Source organism: Spermophilus citellus (assembly GCF_964194105.1).
Source record: "Spermophilus citellus genome assembly, chromosome: 2".
In the NCBI taxonomy this organism is placed as follows: Eukaryota; Metazoa; Chordata; class Mammalia; order Rodentia; family Sciuridae; genus Spermophilus; species Spermophilus citellus.
In genome coordinates this window covers 190,953,102-190,973,057 of record NC_138183.1, presented here as the reverse complement: position 1 = coordinate 190,973,057, position 19,956 = coordinate 190,953,102, and the positions used below count along the sequence as shown (strand labels likewise).

The following is a 19,956-nucleotide window of genomic DNA, read 5'->3' as shown; positions in this document are numbered from 1 at the left end:
GCCCATAGAGGCACTTGGGCACCTAGCTGGGACTTATGTAGGGGCAGAAGCTGTAGAGATTTATCCAAAGCTGAGAGGTCTCACCAGGAACAATTCCCAATCACCCTCTGTGATTTTTTTCTCAAAACCCAGGACCCAAATAAAAGACCACCTATAGACTTGGTCAACAATAAGGATCAGCCTTAGCTTTGAAAGCTGTGGCTGGGGGTAACCCTGACCACAAAATAACCCTGGGAGTGCCGGACAATCAATCACTTCCCAGGACCCGTAGATTGTTTAGGTCGACCGGAAACAGGTGCAGAGAATGTGTTTGGCCTGGTCCCACAATGGAATCCAGATTGGGCCCAGGGATGCTCAGTGACCCTCAAAGAGGGAAATGGGCACATTGAGGAGCCCAGTCCCAGGTTTTGGCACCAAAATGAAGGGAAAGCAAGGAATGAGAGACTGATAAGCAAGAAATGAAAGACAAGAGACCAGGCAAACATATACACGAGAGTTTATTTGTCAGAGCTGACAAATAAAGGCCGTCTCTCTATAGAAGAGAGAGGCAAGATGTGCCTTTTACTATGCTAATAAAGAAAATGTCATTATAGGGTGTTCTAGTAACTCTTCTATGCATGTATTCACCCCTTGACATCTGGAATTTGCCCTTATCATCCCATATTTTTACTCTTTCCATTTTCTTCCTCCCTGCTATTCCAAAATTTCACTTTCATCAGTTCCTTTCTATTCAAATAATTTCCTGTAGTCATTCTTTTAGGATAGATCTGCTGGCAGTATATTCTCTTAACTTACCTTTGCTAGAGAATGTCTTGATATTTACTGATTCCTGAAGGACATAATCACTAAATATACAATTCTGGGTTGACAGTTCTTTCCTTTCAGAACTTGAAAAATGCTGTGCCTCTTTCTTTTGACTTTAAAGTTTCCAATGAGAAATCCTGTATTATTGAACGGAGTTGCTGGCTTCTTTAGTTCTAAATCTGAAATATCTTGGTAAAAAGAAAACACATGGTGCATGAACCTGGAGTAAGCTGGATATCACCTGTTGTCACTTGTATGTGAAATTTTAAAAAGTGGAACTCAGAAGTATAGAGTAAAATGGTGGCTACCAGAGGCTAGTGGGGAGAGGGAAAGAATGAGGACAGGTTGATGAAAGGATGCAAGTTTTCATTTTAGACAGGAGAAATAAGTTTTTGAGACGCATTGCCCAGCAGTGCCAATGGTTGGTAATAATGTGTATTTCAAAATAGCTAAGAGAGCCAGGCACAAGTGGCATATGGCTGTAATCCAAGTACTCCAGAGGTTGAGGTAGGAGGATCACAGGTTCAGAGGCAGCCTCAGTGACTTACCAAGACCCTGTTTCAAAATAAAAAATTAAAAGGGCTGGGGATGTAGCTCCCTGTTAGTAAGCACTTGGGTTCAATCCCCAGTACCACCAAAACAATACACAAAAAACTGAGAGTAAATATCTTACCACAAAAAAAATGGTGAAGTGATGTGTATGTTAATTAGCTTGATTTTATTTCACCTTGTATATGTATATCAGAACATCATATTATACCCCACAAACACATGCAGTTGTGATTTTATTTTTTATTATTTTTGAACTGACTATCGAACCCAGGGGTGCAAAATACTGAGCTACATCCCTAGCCCTTTTTATTGTTTTAAACAGCATCTTGATAAGTTGCTGAGACTGCCCTTGAATTTGCAGTCCTCCTGCCTCAGCATTCTCGAGTCTAGGATTATAGGTGTACTTTACTGTGCCCAGCTTCAATTGTGATTTTTTAATTTAAAATAATATTAACTTAAAAAGGAAATTCACTACTGTATCATTTCTCAGGTTTCAAGGTCCCTAGTTAGTCTGCCTTCTTCTACTTCTCAGTCTTCTCATGTTTATTTTCTATTTAATAACAGGATTTTTGTTCTACTTAGTGGAAAGAAAGGAAAAAGATGTATCTACTACATATTTCTGGAATCAGAAGTTCCCGGTTTATTCTGTTTTTAATCTGGGCACATGGGAAATGTAAAAAAGCATAAAACACAGTTCTTGGCTTAAATCAAGTTTGATGGATGGGATACCAGTACTTTTAGTAATCCAAATGATAGACCTTTAGAAAATACTTAACAGGACTGGAGATGTAGCTCAGTAGTAGAGCATTTGCCTATCATGCCCAAGGCCCTGGATTTAAGACCCAGCTCTGAAAAAAAAAAAAAAAAATAGGTACTTTAACAATGGCAAGCCTATGAAATAAAAACATCTTTCTTTCAGCTGCTTTGCCAAAGCTTCTTTCTTATATATCTGTTTGGTGATCATTCCACTTAGCAGTGTTCCTTGTTGTTCATCTGTCTGCCCAACTATGTTGTGAGCTTCTTAAAGTCTTAGTTAATTTGGTAATCCCTGGAACCCAGGATTGTGCTTATCCATGAAAGTTCTTATATCAAATTGAAACTCAGAAACTTCTGGATTTTTTTAATATGTCTGATAAAATATCTGAAAATTCCTTTTATAACAAAACACTTAGAAATTCTGGATAATTAAAATACAGCATACACCCTGTAAAAGTCTAGCTGAGCTCAAAGAAACAAGGAAAATTCCAAAACATCAAATCCAAAGAAGGAACTGCAAACTAAAGTGACAAATGAGTGCTTAGATCATCATCAACTTGAAGGCATTTGATACCAGGAGACCAGAGCCTTCAGTTTCCATAACCTCAAAATAGACAAAACTTTTGGCATGGTAAAGATTGCCAGTTGGAACTGTTTCTCCATCACCTTGCACACATACACATAAAACCAGAACCATCAAAGAAGTATATGGTAAGTGAAAGACTGCTCCCCACCCAATTTTCTCCCCCTTCAGTAAGAAGGTAACATGGAAATCTCTTTTTTGGGTATGGGGGAAAAACACTTATCTGAGAATGTGTAAGGAAATATACCATTGAGGTGCCACCATGCCTCTTCTCCTTATAGATGCCAAACAGTTTTTCAGATTAACTCCAATTTCCACATTACTATATGCCTCTCCAACTTGAGCAGCCTAGTCCTTATTCTGTGTGGAATTTGCAAAAGAACAGAATATCAGTGGTACCCTCTTTCTGGAATATTCATTTTATTGTGAATTTGGAAGAAACATTTCTAAGCAATTTCTAAGAACTGGCTTCTCTCCCCAACAATGGGGCAGAAAATCAGAGAGGCGAACTCAGCCTCAGTAAATGGCCTCGAGAATACACTTGGAGGACTTGGGAATACATGAGGTCCTGGGTTCGGTCCCTAGTAATAAAAAGAAAGAAGGAGAAAATGCAAATAATCAATGAACTAAAAGAAAATTAGGTCAAGTTATGGGAGATTATTAAATATGATAAAATTGAAAGGCAAGATATGATATAATCAAAGAAATTCTAGCATAAAAAATAAAATCATTGAAATTAAAAACTAAGTGGATAAGTTAAAAGTAGATTACAGCTAAAGAATGAATTAATACATTGGAAGACAAGTCTACAGAAATAAATCAGAAAACATCACAGGAATAATTTATGTAATTGTTTTTCCAATTTAAAAAAAATAGTAAAATTGAGGGAGGAGGAGATATCCAAAAAGATAATAGGTGAAAAATTTCTATAATTGATAAAAGACAAGACTACACAACTTCAAGAACAAAAGCAAATTTTAATCAGGATAAATAAAAGGAAATCTTTCTCAGGTGCAGCAGATATAAAAGATCAGCTCACTCAGTATCATTCTAAATATCTTCAAGTATGCCATCCTGTGCAGTAGGTGCTAAAATTTTTAAAGCTATATTTTCCATATTTTTTTTGTGCAGGTAAGTTTCCAGATAGCATTCAGATTCTGCCAATCACATATATTCACAAGAGACTCAAATTCAGTGAGGGAAAAAAGTAGTACTATGTAAGTCATCCACATATGGTTTAGATCTAGAATATGTTTCATGATTAAAGTAAACACGTATGATTGCAGCTACTCGATCTGTGAATTATACTAAAATAGAGGGATGCTGGATGTAGCAGTTAGTCCAGTGGCTTCCCAATTCTTCACCTTCCTAATTGTGACAAGAAAAGCAGTTCATTTTGCAAGATTTTTATGTGGTAATGGTCACAAGCCATTCCTGGAGAGACCTACATTTTGCTCACTTAGCATTTTTCTTGAAATTGAAAGTATAAAATTATTTTTTGCTTAAAAATAATAAGTTGTTTATGATTTAATGCTTATAGAAAAAGCATACTGATAATGATGAAATCCAAAAACAAAAATCTTAAAAGACTCCAGAAATAGAAGACATATTATGGGCTGGAGACATAACTCAGTGTAGAGCACTTGCCTAATATGCACAGGCCCTGGTTTGATCCACAGCAGTGGGGGGGGGGGACATATTACTAACAAAGGAATAATAATTGGTCCATAGCAGACATAATGAATAGCAGCAATGGAAATCAAAACACAATGGACTGTTATCTCCTAAATACTGAAATAAATTAATCATCAGCTTGAAATTCTATATCAAAATATATTTCAAGAATAGGATAAGGTTGGGCTGGGGTTGTGCTCGCCTAGCATTCATGAAAAACTGGGTTTGATCCTCAGCAACACACAAAAATAATAAAGATATTGTGTCCACCTAAAACTAAAAAATAAATACTAAAAAGAAAATAAGATAGGGTAAGGTAAAGACATTAGAGACAAATAAAATGGAAGAAGTTTGCCAGTGCAGTAGTTCCCCCTTTAACCATGATTTTGCATTCCATAGCAAACCACAATCCAAAAATGTTAAGTGGGAATTTCCAGAAATAAACAATTTTTATTTCAAGTTTTAAATTACACACCATTCTGAGTAGCATGATTAAATCCCACTCCATCCCTTCTGAATATCAATTAGCCTTTTGTCCAGCGTATCCACACTGAATACACTACCCTCTTGTTAGTCACTTAGTAATCATCTTTATTATCAGATCAGCTCAGCTGTCCAGGTATCTCAGTGTTTGTGATCAAGTAACCTTTATTCTACTTACTAATGGCCCTGAAGTGCAAGAATAGTGTTGCTGGCAGTTTAGATATACCAAAGAGAAGCCATTAAGCACTTCCTTGAAGTGAAAAGGAGACAGTTCTCAATAAGGAAAAGAAAAAATTTGCATCTGTAGTTGCTAAGATCTAAAGAACAAATTTTCTATCTATTAAATTGAGAGGAAATAAAAAGAAATGCTAATTTTTCTGTCACTTCAAACTGCAAAAGTTACAGCCATAATGCAATAGTTAAATGAAATAAATGCTTAGTTAAGATGGAAAAGGCACTATATCTGCATATGTATGCATGTATATGAAAAAACATAGCATATATAGAGTTTGATACTATCCAAAAGCTTGGGCATCCCCTGGGAGCCTTGAAACCCTGCAGATAAGGGGGGCTTACTGTATATCTCACTAAAAGACCTTCAAAAAGATATTGTAAATTTAGGAGCAAGAACTGAGGTGCAAAAAAAAAAACAGTAAAAATGACAAATATTTCAACAAAATATTGTGACTTCTTAAAATACTAATGTATAATTTGAGAGATTGAAAATGTACAAAATAGGGACTGGGGCTGTAGCTCAGTGGTAAAGTGTTTGCCTCACATGTGTGAGACACTGGGTTCGATCCTCAGTACCACATAAAAAAAATAAATATACTATATGTGAAAAAAAAAGAAAAAGAAAATGTACAAAATGTAACTAAAATGGTAAGGGAAATAACATGTAAGATAGAAGGGGATAATCAATTATGTAATTTCTAAGGTCCTAGTCATTTCATTTTTACATGTGTGCTTTCAGTAACTACTAAAAATAGTAATTGATTTTACAATAATCTTCCAGAAGCATGGAAGGACTCCCCCATTCCAGTACTAGGAATAGAACTCAGTTTCAATCTACCATTGAATTACATTACCAGCCCTTATTATTTTGGGACAGGGTCTCCCTATGTTGTCCTGTCTGGCCTCAGGCTTGCGATCGTCCTGCCTCAGCCGCCCTCGACATACCAGGCAGTAAATAGGATTCTGAAAACTAAATCCAAAAGAACCTGGTGCAATGGCACATACCTGTAATCCCAGCAGCAGGGGAGGCTCAGGCAAGAGGATCAAAAATTCAAAGACAGCCTCAGCAAACTTAGGGAGGCCTTAAGCAATTTAGCAAGACCCTGTCTCAAAATAAAAAAAAATAAAAAGGGCTGGGTAGTTCATTGGTTAAGTGCCCCTGGATTTAATCCCTAGTACCAAAAAGGAAAAAAGAAAGAAAGAAAGTGGTACTGGAAATTTTAATAATAGACAAAATTTCAAGACAATGTTTAAAACAAATGTGTTCTCTATAATAATAAAAATCCAGTTTACCAGAAAAAAATGGCAATCCTAAGCTTTTTCAGAAATTTTTAAGTAAAAATTGACAAAATTACAAAGAAAGATAGTGCTCCATCATACAGGTATTTTAACACAGTAATATAGTAACTCAGACCAAAAAAATGAATAAAGCTATAGATAAAATTTCAGTAATACATAACAAAATGATCTAGTACTCTCAGCAATTAAAGAATGCAGTCTTCTCAAGCATGTATGAAACAAGTTCTCAATCTACTACATTTTAGCTTTAGAGCAAGGCTCAAAAAACTTTAAAGAATTAGTATCATGTAGAACATGTTCTCTGGGTATAGTGCAACTAGTTTAAGTAAAACAGAATTAATTAAAATAGCCCAAAGTCTTGCAAACTTAAAACCATACTTCCAGCCAGGTGCAGTAGCACAGAACCCATATTCCCAGCTATTCAGAATACTGGGGCAAGAGAATCCCTTAAAGCCAGGAGTACAAGGGCCATCCTGGGCAAGATAGCCTGGCCCCCTCCCAAAAAAGGAGAGGGGGGATACTCATGAGTAAAAAAGGAATTATATTAGAAATTTTAAAACACTCAGATGGGGGGTGGGGCTAGCCATGTATCTTTGTGGTGGAATACTTGCCTAGCATGTACAAGGCCTGAGTTTGATCCCTAGCATGGGTTTGTAGGGAGTATACTTAGAATGGAATTATAATGAAAATACTACAAATCAAAATAGAATGTAGCTAAGGTGGTTATTTGAAGGAAATTTATAATCTTAGATTTTGCATTAGAAGTAGACATGTTGAAAAATAATTAACTGAGCAATCAACTTCAAGAATTAGAAAATAAGAGTAAACCTGAAGAGAAATGAAGAATGGAAAAAATAAAAGACAGAGTGTATCTTGAAAATCACCCAGTATCTCATTTTGCTTCTTTTAAAATTCTACCAAGAGAAGATTCTGTAAAAATGGGCTATGATCACCTTTTTAGTCTCCCTTTTTTTGGACTCTTAAAAAATGAGTCTAGGATTACAGCCAGGTGCAGTGATGCACACCTGTAATCCCAATGACTGTTGGGGCGGAGGCAGGAGGATGACAAGTTTGAGGCCAGCCTGGGCAACTTAACAAGACCCTGTCAAAACTTCCTGGGTTTGATCTAGGTAATACACACACACACACACACACACACACACACACACACAGTGAAGAGATAGTACCTCACGTATGATAAATGCATCCAATATGAAAAAGTCCAAAACAGATAATAATGAAAAACTAAACTTGAAGGAATAAATTAATGCAGAAAGGAGAAAATTTCAAATAAAAATATTAATTCATTAATATTCCCCCATATAATATACCTATGATTCAAGAGTAGGATACTATAAAAAGGAAACAGAATCGAAAAAATGTTAAAATTTTTAAATATGATAAAATGAAAAAGTGAACTTTTTGAGAAATCCAGTTAAAGAATCCACTCTGAGTGTGGACAAAAAAAGAGGAAAAAAATGAAAAATAGAAGAGATTCCAAGGGAATATTACTGAATAGATAATGGTGAACCAGAATAGAACTAACGTTAAGGGCAAAGGGAAGAAGCCAGACACAGTGACTCAGATCTGTAATCCCAGCTACTCGGGAGGCTGAGGCAGGAGGATCACAAATTTGAGGAGAGCCCAAGCAACTTAGCAAGGTCCTGTCTCAAAATGTTTTTGTTTTTTTTTAAAAAAAGGGTTTGGAATCTAGCTCCATGACAGAGTGCTTGCCTAGCATGTACGAGCCCTTGAGTTCAATTCCCAATACTATAAAAAGTGGGGGGGGGGAGGAGAGACAAGTCAGACAAAATGATAGTGAGAAAATCACCAAAATAATTCAAGAAAAAATCCTATAATTGAAGGGCATGAGTTATTAGAATGAAAGAGCCCACTGAATAACCAAGCACAGTGGATGAAAATAGATCCATGTCAGTTTCAGAATAATAAGGAAGATTCAACAAGTTTATAGAACTGGGGAGCAGGTAGACATACAAAGGATTATAAATCATAATGACTTTGGACTTGCTAAAGCAACATTAGAAACTAGAAGACAGTAGATCAGTACCCTCAAATTTCTGAAGAAAAGTGGTTTATAACTGAGAATTCTATAACCAACCAAACTATCAATAAAATACGGAGAAAATATTTTTTATGGATTAAAAGTTCTCAAAACTTGAATCCCATAAACGTTGCTCTGGAACATGCTCCTATTTTAGAGAATGTTTTTCACCAAAATGAGAGTAATACAATAAGGAGGAAGGTATTGGATTCAAAACAGGAGCTTCAACCCAAGAGATGGCAAGGGTAGTTCCCAAAGTGAAAGTGAAGGGAAAGGACTTTTCAGAGAATAGCTATACACCAGACAAGCAGCCAGTCCAGAATGAAACCGTGTAACTCCAAACATAGATATTTTGACTTCTTATTTCACCCTCTTGCACTTGACAATGTATGGGTAGAATGTTCCTAGAATCATACCTGTACTTAGCTTGCATGGACCATGTGCTGATAAAGTTCTTGCTCTCTCCTCCGTGCCCTGCTTCCTGGATAACCAAAGACAATTCATTTCACCCCACAGAAGAATTTTGCTTTGAACTACTCCTGAGAGCTGAAGATTGTCCATGGTAAGTAAGTTTAGAAGCAAAAAAAAAAAAAAAAAAAAAAACCAACCAGCACTCTACTCCTTCCTAATCATATTCCTGTCATATTTCCAAACCTAGCACAAACTGCTACCCTGCCAGATACCTTCTCTGAATGAGCCCCGTTTCCTGGGACTCATTCTTGTCTTTCCCAAATGTGGACTGTAATAAACTCTGAAAAGCTGAAATCTGTGATTCTCTTATAAACTTATCTTCTCTTGAGAACCTTCATCCAACAGGAGAGTAGTGCCCTTTACATACATTGCCAGGTTTGTGCTTTCCTTCTGGATTTTTAAATCACCTTTTTATTCACTTGTATATGAATATCTATAGTTAAAATAACAAAATAGTTGAAAAAAATCTATTATTGCTGTTCACCATGTTTTAAAAATAAAGGAAATTTTTTAAAGGGGGGAAAGACTATTAATAGGAGGCTATTTGATGACATATAACACTTGAATATTTTATGCCTCATTCTGTTTATCAGTTTTAGCAATCTGTATAAATGTATTTTAGAACTGATAAACAGTGAACTTAAATTTATCTTTGGTAAGAATACATGCCGGCTGAGGATATAGCTCAGTTGGCAGAGTGCTTGCCTTGCATACACAAGACCCTGGGTTCAGTCCCCAGCACCACACACACACACAAAAAGGAACACATGCCATTGTACATTCAGATATTATTTAAATTTGCAAACACACTATTCTATATGTAAGGTACTATATGTAAAACTGTTTATTCAAACTGTTCTACATATTCCAAAAAGTAAAAATAAAGGGGGAAAAACTGCATGATGGTATTGGTAGATTTACAGAAAGCATTCTGTAAAATTCAACATCTTGTTTATGATCTGAAAATAAATAATAAACAAAAGACCTTACACAAACTAGTGATAAAATCATTTTTTTCAGTGGGAAAGCACTTGCTTAATATACACAAGGCCCTGGGTTCAATCCCAGCACCACAAAGAAGGAGGATTTCTTACCTTATAAACTCTACGGTATATAACACACTTAGTCATGATACACTTTTTGAAATTTCTTTGAGCCAGTCATGGTGACACATGCCTATAATCCTAGCCAAGGTAATGTAGGAAAAAAGATCATCTTTTTGACAAATTATGCAACACAACTGAATAGTCTTATGAGAGGAAATGAACTTAAATTTAACACCATTATTTAAAAATTTTTAAGTTGTCTAGGGACCCCCTACCAGAACACACCTGGAATGCAACCCTTAAAGAGCTTCTTTAAAAGCCTTCTGTTTTCCCTGATGGGGAGAATCACAGCCTCTGGGACAGAGGAGTCCCCTGTATTTCTCCTTTGTTAGCAAAACAATAAACCTTTTTCCTTTTTCTCAAAAAAAAAAAAGCCAAGCTTGGTGATGCATGCCTGTAATACCAGCTACTTGTGAGGCTGAGGCAGGATGACCCCTTGAGCCCTGGACAACAAAGCAAGACACCATTCCAAAGGAAAAAAAATTGACAAGTTTATTCTTCAAGACAGTGTTCAGAAAATGAAAGGCAAGTCATAGACTTGGAGAAAATACCTGCAAAATATTTATCCAAAAAAGGATGTACATGTAGAATGTATAAAAGATTTTTACAACTCAATAATAAGAAAGCAAATAAGTACTGCATCAAAGAAGACATATGGATGTCAATAAGAACATGAAAAAATGCTCAAGGACATTAATGATTAGGGAAATGAAAATTAAAAGCTATGATCCAGCCAGGCGTGGTGGTGCACACCTGTGATCCCAGCGTTTCAGTAGGCTGAGGCAGGAGGATTGTGAGTTCAAAACCAGCCTCTGCAAAAAGTGAGGCACTAAGCAACTCAGTGAGACCCTGGTCTCTAAATAAAATACAGAGTAGGGCTGGAGATGTGGCTCAGTGGTCGAGTGCCCCTGAGTTTAATCCCTGGTACCAATAAACAAAAAAAAAAAAAAAAAGCAATGATCCAGGCACAGTAGTATACACCTGTAATCCCAGTAACACCAGAAGCTAAGGCAGGAGGGTTTTAGGCCAGCTTGGGCAATTTAGCTAGATAGTGTCTCAAAATAAAAATATGAAAAGAACTGTGGATGTAATTAAATGCCCCTGGGTTCATTCTTAGCACTAAAAAAAAAAAAAAAAGAAGAAGAAAGAGAAAGAATAACTACAATGAAACAGCACTGCTAGAATAGCTAAAATGAAAAGAACATACCAAGTATTGAGGATGTGGAATAACTAAAACTAGTAAAAATGTAAATTAGAGCCATGCCTTGGGAAAACAGTTGGAGACTTGGAGATCCAGCTCAGTGGTAGCCACTTGCCTAACAGGTACATGGTCCTGGTTTAATCCAAAGTATCACCAAAAAAAAAAGTCAAACATTTATCTGCCAATCAACCCAGCCATTTCTTTCCTAGCATTCATTTCATGGATGTTTATAGTTGCTTTATTTGTAATGCTCAACTGGAAACAAATATGCTCACCAGCATTTGGACAGATAAATAAATTGTACTATATCCATACAATGGAATACTACTGAGCAATAAAAAGAAATTAAGTACTGATACACATAATGACATGAAATGAATCTCAGAATGTCAAAAGAAAAAAAGCCATACATTAAAGACTGTATATGGCATGATTCCATTCTAAAAAAAAAAAAAATGCAAACTGAGCTTTTGGAGGTGGTGATGTTATGTTGATTATCTTGATTGATGTGGTTGTTTCATGGGTATGTACAGATGTACTCATCAGATATATACTTTAAAAATATATACAGCTTACCTCATTGAAACTATAAAAAATAAATAAGCTGTTATTATTATTTGGGGTAACTCACCAAGCTTCAGTTTCCTTACTGGTAAAGTAAAAAGAATAATACATACTTCAAGGATTTATTTAAAGATTTTAGATTGTGTGTGTGTGTGTGTGTGCACACCCCATCCAGATAATACCTCCATATCACCATCTTTCCCCTTCCCAGGCCTTTTTTTTTTTTTAATTAGTTTTGTTTTTATTTACCCTCTCACTTTATTCTGTAAGTTCCTTGAGAGCAGGGACTTTATCTTACGCACTGCCAACCTCTCAAATGCTTGTAACAATGCTAGGAAAACAGTAAGCGCTCAGTATATATTATCAAGTGACTTAATGAATATGTGTCTGTGTGTGTGTGTGTGTGTGTGTGTGTGTGTGTGTTTTAAATTTTGGTGAGTTGGTGAGTACTTTCAGATTAGCCTCCTGATAGCAAGTCTTGGTGGCCCATTCTCTGTCAGTACATTTTAATGGCAAATATATTTGGGAAATGACTGGGCATATTACACACCTGTAGTCCCATCTACTCACAAGGTTGAGACAGGAGGATCACTTGAGCCCTGGGCAACACAGCAAGACCCACATTTTTTAAAATGGGGCGAGGCATGGTGGCACACCCTATTTTTCCAGAAACTCTCCAGGCTGAGGCAGGAGGATCACAGGTTCAAAGCCAGCCTGGGAAATTTAGCAAGATTCTGTCTTAAAGTAAAAATAAAAAGGCTGGGGGTGTATCTCAGTGGTAAAGTACCCCTAGGTAAATCCCCAGTTTAGGAAGGGAGGAAGGCTGGCCCTACACATCTTCAGCAAATGCATTAAATAAAAGACTGGCTTTTAATACTAATGAAAACCTTTCCTTCTCAGAAAATGATGACTGCAAGCTGTGTTCGTGACATAATTTGAAAAATTTTCATTTTGCTTTTCTTTTTTTTCTACAGGGTTTATCCATGGCTTAGAGGACTGGGGTATACATCTTTGGGTTTATTTTTATTGGGATTTTTATTATGGAACATAGATAACATCTTTTGTGACTCGCTGAGGTAAGATATATTTTCATTCCTTGAGAAATATTTTTGGAAGCTTTCTATTAAACAGAAAATGTCATAGGCATACAGAAATATCAGTGCTTTGAGCCACATGTGATGAGAAGGAAAGGTCTAAAGAAAAACAGCCTGAGTGAATTTTTACTAATGTTGTCATTTTTAAAATATATACAAACTGGGCAAGGTGACACATCTGTAATCGCAGCTACTCAGAAGGCTGAAGCCAGGAGGATTGGGATTGCAAGTACAAGGCCAGCCTGGGCAACTCAGTGAGATCCTGTCTCAAACTTAGGGGTGGGGATGTAGCTCAGTGGTAGAGATCTTAGGAAGCATGTGTAAGGCCCTGGGTTCAATAGCCAGTAATGAAAAAAGGAAAGGAGAAAAACAAAATATGTATACAGCACAATAAAGTGCTGGGAATACCTGTTAAAAATTACCTAAAAGTTTGAGCCTGAGACTGTTTCATAACCTCTGCAGACTTTGGGTTTTGTGTATGTATGTATCACAGAACTGGACAATTAATCAAATGCTAACTATATCTTTGAAACCTACTAATCTGCTTTGTTGAATAAATAAGAATGATTTGTAATAAATAAATATAAATTGCACTTTCATATGGTCAGTGTTATTTTCTTAAAAAGGTAAGTATTCCTTTTACCATCTTGTCAGCAATTATGTATCTTAAACTTAGGTCTCTCAACTCTCATCTTTCACTAGGATACTATTTTTCTAGGCCTCAATTTCCATAAAATGAGCATGTCAAATAGATAAATTTGTATACCATTCTAACTCAAAATTCTGTGACCTAACAATTTTACATAAATATGGAAGACAGGGGCTATATTGAACAGCACCACAGGGAGACAGTCAGCAAAGTTCAGACCTTGAGGAAGTTACAGATTAAATGACCTGGTCTCTGCAGTAAATAAATAGCAGAGGGTAGGAGGAAGAGGGAGGAATAACCTATTAAGGAAATTAAGAGATATGTTAGCTAAATACAATGTGTTAGCCTTTTTTTCAGGGGAACTGGGAGGGGAGGGTGTCTTTATTCAAATAAACTAACTCTGAATCTTAAAAAAAAAAAAAACTTATGAAAAATTTAGAACTTTGGCCAATAATTGAATATATAATGATACTAAGGGATTTTTATTAATATTTCAGGTATGAAAATGGTATTGTAGTTTATGTCTTAAAGAGTTTTTATCTTTTGGAGATATAACTAAAATATTTACACATAAAATGCTACAATATCTAGTATTTGCTTCAAAATAATATAGGAGGGAGAAGTGAGTAGAGGTTTAAATGACACACATTACTGATACTGGTCTTTGAGATCAGAAACAGGTCCTTGTTCACACCCCCACCCCACCCCCGACCCTCGCCTCCCATTGAAGCTTAAACACCTGAGAAAGGCTGAGGCAAGTGAAGGAAGCAAGTTTTATTTAAGAAAAGAGAGAGCAACAGACTTCTTCCAAGAAAAAGGGGCCCCAGAGCTGGGAGTCTGTGGGAGTGGGTGTGCCTTGCTCTTTTATAGACCCCCCTTTTAATCTTCGTGTATGTGCCTAAGGGCAGGAAGGTCAGGGGCCATAGGGGTTAATCCTTACCAACTCCTTGTGCTGGGAAGTGCTATCTGAGAGGTTAGCTATTAACAACCCATTGACCTGGGAAGTGTGATAGCTAGTAATAACCAGATATTCTTTATCTACACTGACTGCCAGATCTTTACCCTCTGCCTCAGTTTGCTAAGGAATATGACATATCCTGTCCCTTCAGGCCCCACCGAGCTGCAGACAGATTACTTTTTGGCATCTGGAGAGAGAAAGCATGTGAAGAGTCAGTATAGTCGGCTCACTTTATAGAATTATTCTCTTAACCTCATGTTCCCACCATCCTCATCTATTTTTCCCCTTACATTACCGCTAGTTGATAATTACTCATGTTGAATATTATTTTGCCTACTTTTGCACATTTGAAATTCTTCATGTAAACAGTTAAATAAGTAAACATAGACTTCAAATGTAGACAAGCAAGTAACACACCTTGTTTAGAAAACTAAAAACTAAGTACATGGTTCTGAATCAGGAATACCCAGCAAAATCCTCACCAGGGATGATCTCTCATTGCTGAGAGATCATCATCCCCTGTTGAGAACTGACAACATACAATGTGGCTCTTAAAGATGGTAATTGTCTCAAATATTGATAACAATATCTAGAAAAATCATCTGGTGTTTCATATTTTTTTTCTCTAGTAAATGCTAATATGTTATAACCTGAATGGAAAGATCTAGAGCTGGCTATACTGGTGTATACACCTGAAATTGTAGCTACTCAGGAGGCTGAGGCAGTAGGATCACAAATGTGAAGCCAGCACAAGGCAACTTAGTGAGACTCTGTCTCAAAATAAAATTTAAAAAGGGCTTAGGTGTAGCAAAATGGTAGAGCTCCCCTGAGTTCAAATCCCCCCAGTACTATGAAAAGGAAAAAAAAATCTGGAATTTGACAGCCAGCTGTACCACTGACTGACTTAGGCAACTCTCATAACCTGCAAAAAGATTTTTAAAGCAAAGCTAATAATAAAGGTTTCTCAAGGAATCACTGAATATGAGCAAAAATAATAGCTATTAAAGGGCTTTACATGGTGCCACACCAAGATGACAGGAATAGCATATATCCAGTTTTTTAGTGGATAGACTCAAGGGAACTAATTAGCTAGACTAGCGTTTCCCAAAGTGTGTTACCAAAAAGAAGGCAAAAAATTATATGATATTTCCCACATTAATTTGAGTAGAGTCACTTCATGGAACTTCTAGGAGTGCTATTCCTCAGAATACACTTTAAAAAAGAGTATGGTGACTTAAGGAAATTAAATAATTGCCATATTTGAAAATGGCATTTCAAAATACTCTTAACACTGTCAACCCTAGTGCTAATAAATATTTTTAACTTTTAATGTGATATTTTTTTCCTCCTCTCCACACAGGGACTTTCGAAGGGAGGCGCCACCTATTCTAGGTGTTACCACACAGTTTCATGCATGGTGGCATATTTTAACTGGACTGGGTTCTTATCTTCACATCCTTTTCAGGTAGGAAATGGAGTTGTTGTTGTTGTTGTTTTTTAGCCTAGTATTGAAGGGTTGTTTTGTTTTTTGTTTTTCCTCTTAGAATAGAATGGTGTAAGTATGAAATGTTAAGAGATAGATCAGGAACTTATGTTCCAGTTTTGCCTCTGCCACTGGATGACCTTAAAAAGTCCCTCTCCAGCTAAGAGCCATGGCACACATATAGCCCAGTTCCCCACCAGGCTAAGGCAGGAGGATGGCAAGTTCATGGCCATCCTGAGCAACATAGCAGACCCTGTCTCAAATTTTTAAAAAATAAATTAAAAGGGCTGGTGATGTATGTAGCTCAGTCAATGCTAATAGTGGACTTGCATAGCATATACCATTCTTCAAGTTCCATCCCTGGCACCACAAAAAAAATAAAATAAAATAAAAAGAAGAATACAAAGAAGCTGGGTGCAATGGCACAATCTCAGTGACTGGGGAGACTTGAGTCAAGAGGATCACAATTTCAAGGCCAGCCTAAGCCATTTATCCAGTCCCTAAGCAACTTAGCAAGACCTGTGTCAATAGAAGAAAGAAAAGTAAATACAAACTATGTTCCTGGCTAGTAACCTGGCTCAATAAGAATGAAAGAAGAGAAATTTTTTAGGACAGTAAATTATATTGAGGTCTGTGGCTTAGATATTACTGTTATATTAATGTTAATTTCCTGATTAGAAGGGCTATATAATAGTAATATAGGAGAGTATATTACTATATTATAATATAGTAATTTGGAGAGTGTCTTTGTTTTATGGCAGAACACATTGGAATATTTAGGGTGTGATTGAATATCATGTCAGACAAAGACTATATAGAATATATATGCACATATATGTATATTTATGTATACATGTATGTATATGTGCATATTTGTGTGTGTGTGTGTGTGTGTGTATATATATATATATATGTAGGTAGGTGTGTGGGTATGATGGAACAAAGGTAATTAAATGGTAACAATCTGGGAGAAGGGGGTTTCAGGAATTTATCATACCAATCTCTCCTGTTCATTTGAAACTATTTTAAATTTTAAAAAGAGAGAAGGGACCGTGTGTTTTAGAGATACTTAGAGCAAATGAGTGAAAAAAAATTTTCATCTAGCTAGAAGAAAATGAATTCTAAAACAATATTATGTCTATTTTTGTGAGAAAGAAATCTTAGCAGGGCTCAAGATAAAAAAGGACTGGAGATATGATCAGTTGCAGAACACTTCTGGGCTCAATCTCCAGTAACAGAAAGAAAGAAAAGGAGGGGAGGGAAGGAAAAAAAAGATTAACATATGTATATGCTTATAAAGGCATAAATTATCTGTTTATGTAGGGAAACTAATAAGTAACATCAGTTTCATTTGGGCCATGAAAGCAGGGAATTGGGGGGGTCAAGGGTAGAAAAGACACCTTCTTTTTACTGTGTATTCTTCCATTTTTTGAGTTGTTTTGCCAAATGACTCATTACCTATTCAAAATAATAATTTTAAAATAAAATAATGGGATGCATTTTGTAAAGTGAACGATAGTTTTTTGAAACTCCCTTCAGCATTCCTTAAGTTGCAGTAAAAATTGTATGATCACACATTACTTGACAGTATAAATTAATGCAAAGCATTTGAGAACAAATTTGACAATTACCTGTGTTCAAAAAAATAAAATGTTGGTCCAGGTGTGGTGATGCACACCTGTAATCCCAGTGACTCAATAGGCTGAGGCAAGAGGATTGCATGTTCGAGGCCAGCCTCAGCAACTTTGCGAAAAGCTAGACAATTTAGTGAGACCCTGTTTTTAAATAAAAACTAAAAAGGACTGGGGATGTGGATCAGAGGATAAGTGGCCCAGGGTTCAATCCCTGATATAAATAAATAGATAAATAAATTTTTTAAATGTTGGGCTGAGGTTATAGTTCAGTAATAGAGTGTTTGCCTAGCCCACATGAAGTCCCAGGTTCAACCCCAGCACAACAATATTTTTTAAAATTTATATTTATTATCCATTATTATATTCCGAGAAATTTCCCTTGAGAAATTATCCAAAAATAATAAAAATTTCTGTATAAATACAAAAATGCTTCTCATAATGTTAGTTAATTTAGAAAAATGACAAAACAAACTACCCTATGGTACAGAATCATAAAATAAATTATAATATGTCCTTTATTTCACCATTTAAAATTAAAAATATGGAAAGCTTATAGCAACATAGAAAAATAATCTAATATTTTACCAGGCATGGTGGCACATGCCTGTAATCCCAGTAGCTCTGGAAGCGGAGGAAGGAAGATAAGTTCAAAGCCAGCCTCAGCAACTTAGCAAGGCCCTAAGCAACTTAGTGAGATTCTGTCTCAAAATAAAATATAACAAGGGCTGGAGATGTGGCTCAGTGATTAAGCACCCCTGGGTTCAATCCCTGGTACAAAAAAAAAGAAGGGAGGAAGGAAGAAAAAAAAGAAAATCTAATATTTATGTGAAACAGATTCATACTAATGAAATTATTAAACCTGTAGGAAAATTAGATTGCATGTGGAAAAAAAGTAAATGTAGAAAAATAAAACTTGACTAGATTTGGTGACGCAGTCTTTTTTGCTTCTTCTTCTTTTTTTTTTTTTCAGTACTAGGGATCCAACCCAGGGCTCCTCACATGTGCTAGGCTAGTGTTCTACCACTGAACTGTGTCCCAGCCCTTTGAATCAGGGTCTCACTGTTAGCCCAATCTGGCCTTGAACTTGAGCTCCTCCTGCCTCAGCCTCTCAGGGTGGTAGAGTTTTGAGTTCATTTTTTTTTTAATTTGTTATCTGTTAATGTTTAAATTGTTTACTTTCTGTTTTTGGTTTTTTGGGGTTTTTTTGTGCTGGAGGTCAAGTTCAGGGCCTCTCATATGCTAGGCAAGTTCTTTGACATTAAACTACATTCCCAACCCCTTACTATCATTTTTTTAAAAAGAGAAAGAATAAAGTATTCTTTAGAGACATTTCATTCTAAATAATTAAAATAAAAGAAGCTTAGATGTTTAAGCTTCAGTTATGTGGAAATTTGGGATATAGAGGTACCTCGTTGACTGAAGCATATAAATAAAAATACTTCAAAATAAAAAATAAAAAGGGTTGGGAAGCTAGGGGTGGATAGCACATGTCTGTAATCCCAATGGCTCGAGAGGCTGAGGCAGTAGGATTACAACAAGTTCAAAACCAGCCTCAGCAATTTAGCAAGGCCCTAGTCAACTTAGGGAGACCCTGTCTCAAAATAAAATATAAAAGGGGCTAGAGATGTGGCTCAGGAGGTTATGTGCAGCCTGGTACCAAAACAAAAAAGGAAATATAGCTCAGTGGTAGAGTGCCCCTGAGTTCAAGCCCAGTCCTGAGGCAGTGAAAAAAAAAGAAAGAAAGATGGAACAGTTAACAGTTAAATCATATCAAGCATTAGTGGGATGCCCACTACTGAACTACAAACATTCTGATGTCATGGTATACAAGTTAATCATTTCTCTGTCTTCCTTCGCACCTTGCCACATGTTAGATATGCCAGTGTTTTTTTCTTTGTATATACAAAGGCAGTATGGTTAACTCTGTCAATAAACCAGTGTTCATGGATTAAAAATTATTCTTAAGAGCTTTCCCCCATCCCCTTTTCTTCCAGTTTATACACTAGAACACTTTACCTGAGACACAGACCAAAAGTGAAAGTAAGTCCATGTCCTGAGGGGGCGGGGGGGGGGGGCATGTGCATGTGTGTATGAAGGGGGAGGGTATTGGGAAGATGGGATAATGTAGGAGAAGAAAAGGGGCATGGAAAGGTAGTAGAGCACAGGCTTTGAAATCAAAGGATATAGACTCTTTTTAAGTCGTCAGCTTATTACTACATGATGTTGGACAAGTCTCTTTTTTAAGCCAGTTTCTTTGACAATAAAATGGAGCTATTAGTAGCTACACTGCAGAGTTAACAGATTAAATGCCCGTCCACTATTAAGTAAACACGTAATATACTTGAATTA

At 36.3% G+C, this 19,956-nt stretch overlaps 1 protein-coding gene across 2 annotated transcripts in view; it reads left to right on the top strand.

The window, feature by feature from the left end:
* Positions 1–19,956, top strand: part of ACER3 (alkaline ceramidase 3) — a 180,469-nt gene that overhangs the window by 156,029 nt on the left and 4,484 nt on the right. For both annotated transcript variants that reach the window (XM_081274044.1, XM_081274043.1), the window contains 3 exons: positions 12,764–12,865; positions 15,851–15,955; positions 19,602–19,647. In XM_081274044.1, the coding sequence (XP_081130170.1) occupies positions 12,764–12,865; positions 15,851–15,955; positions 19,602–19,647 (253 nt within the window). The remainder of the gene's footprint in view (positions 1–12,763; positions 12,866–15,850; positions 15,956–19,601; positions 19,648–19,956) is intronic.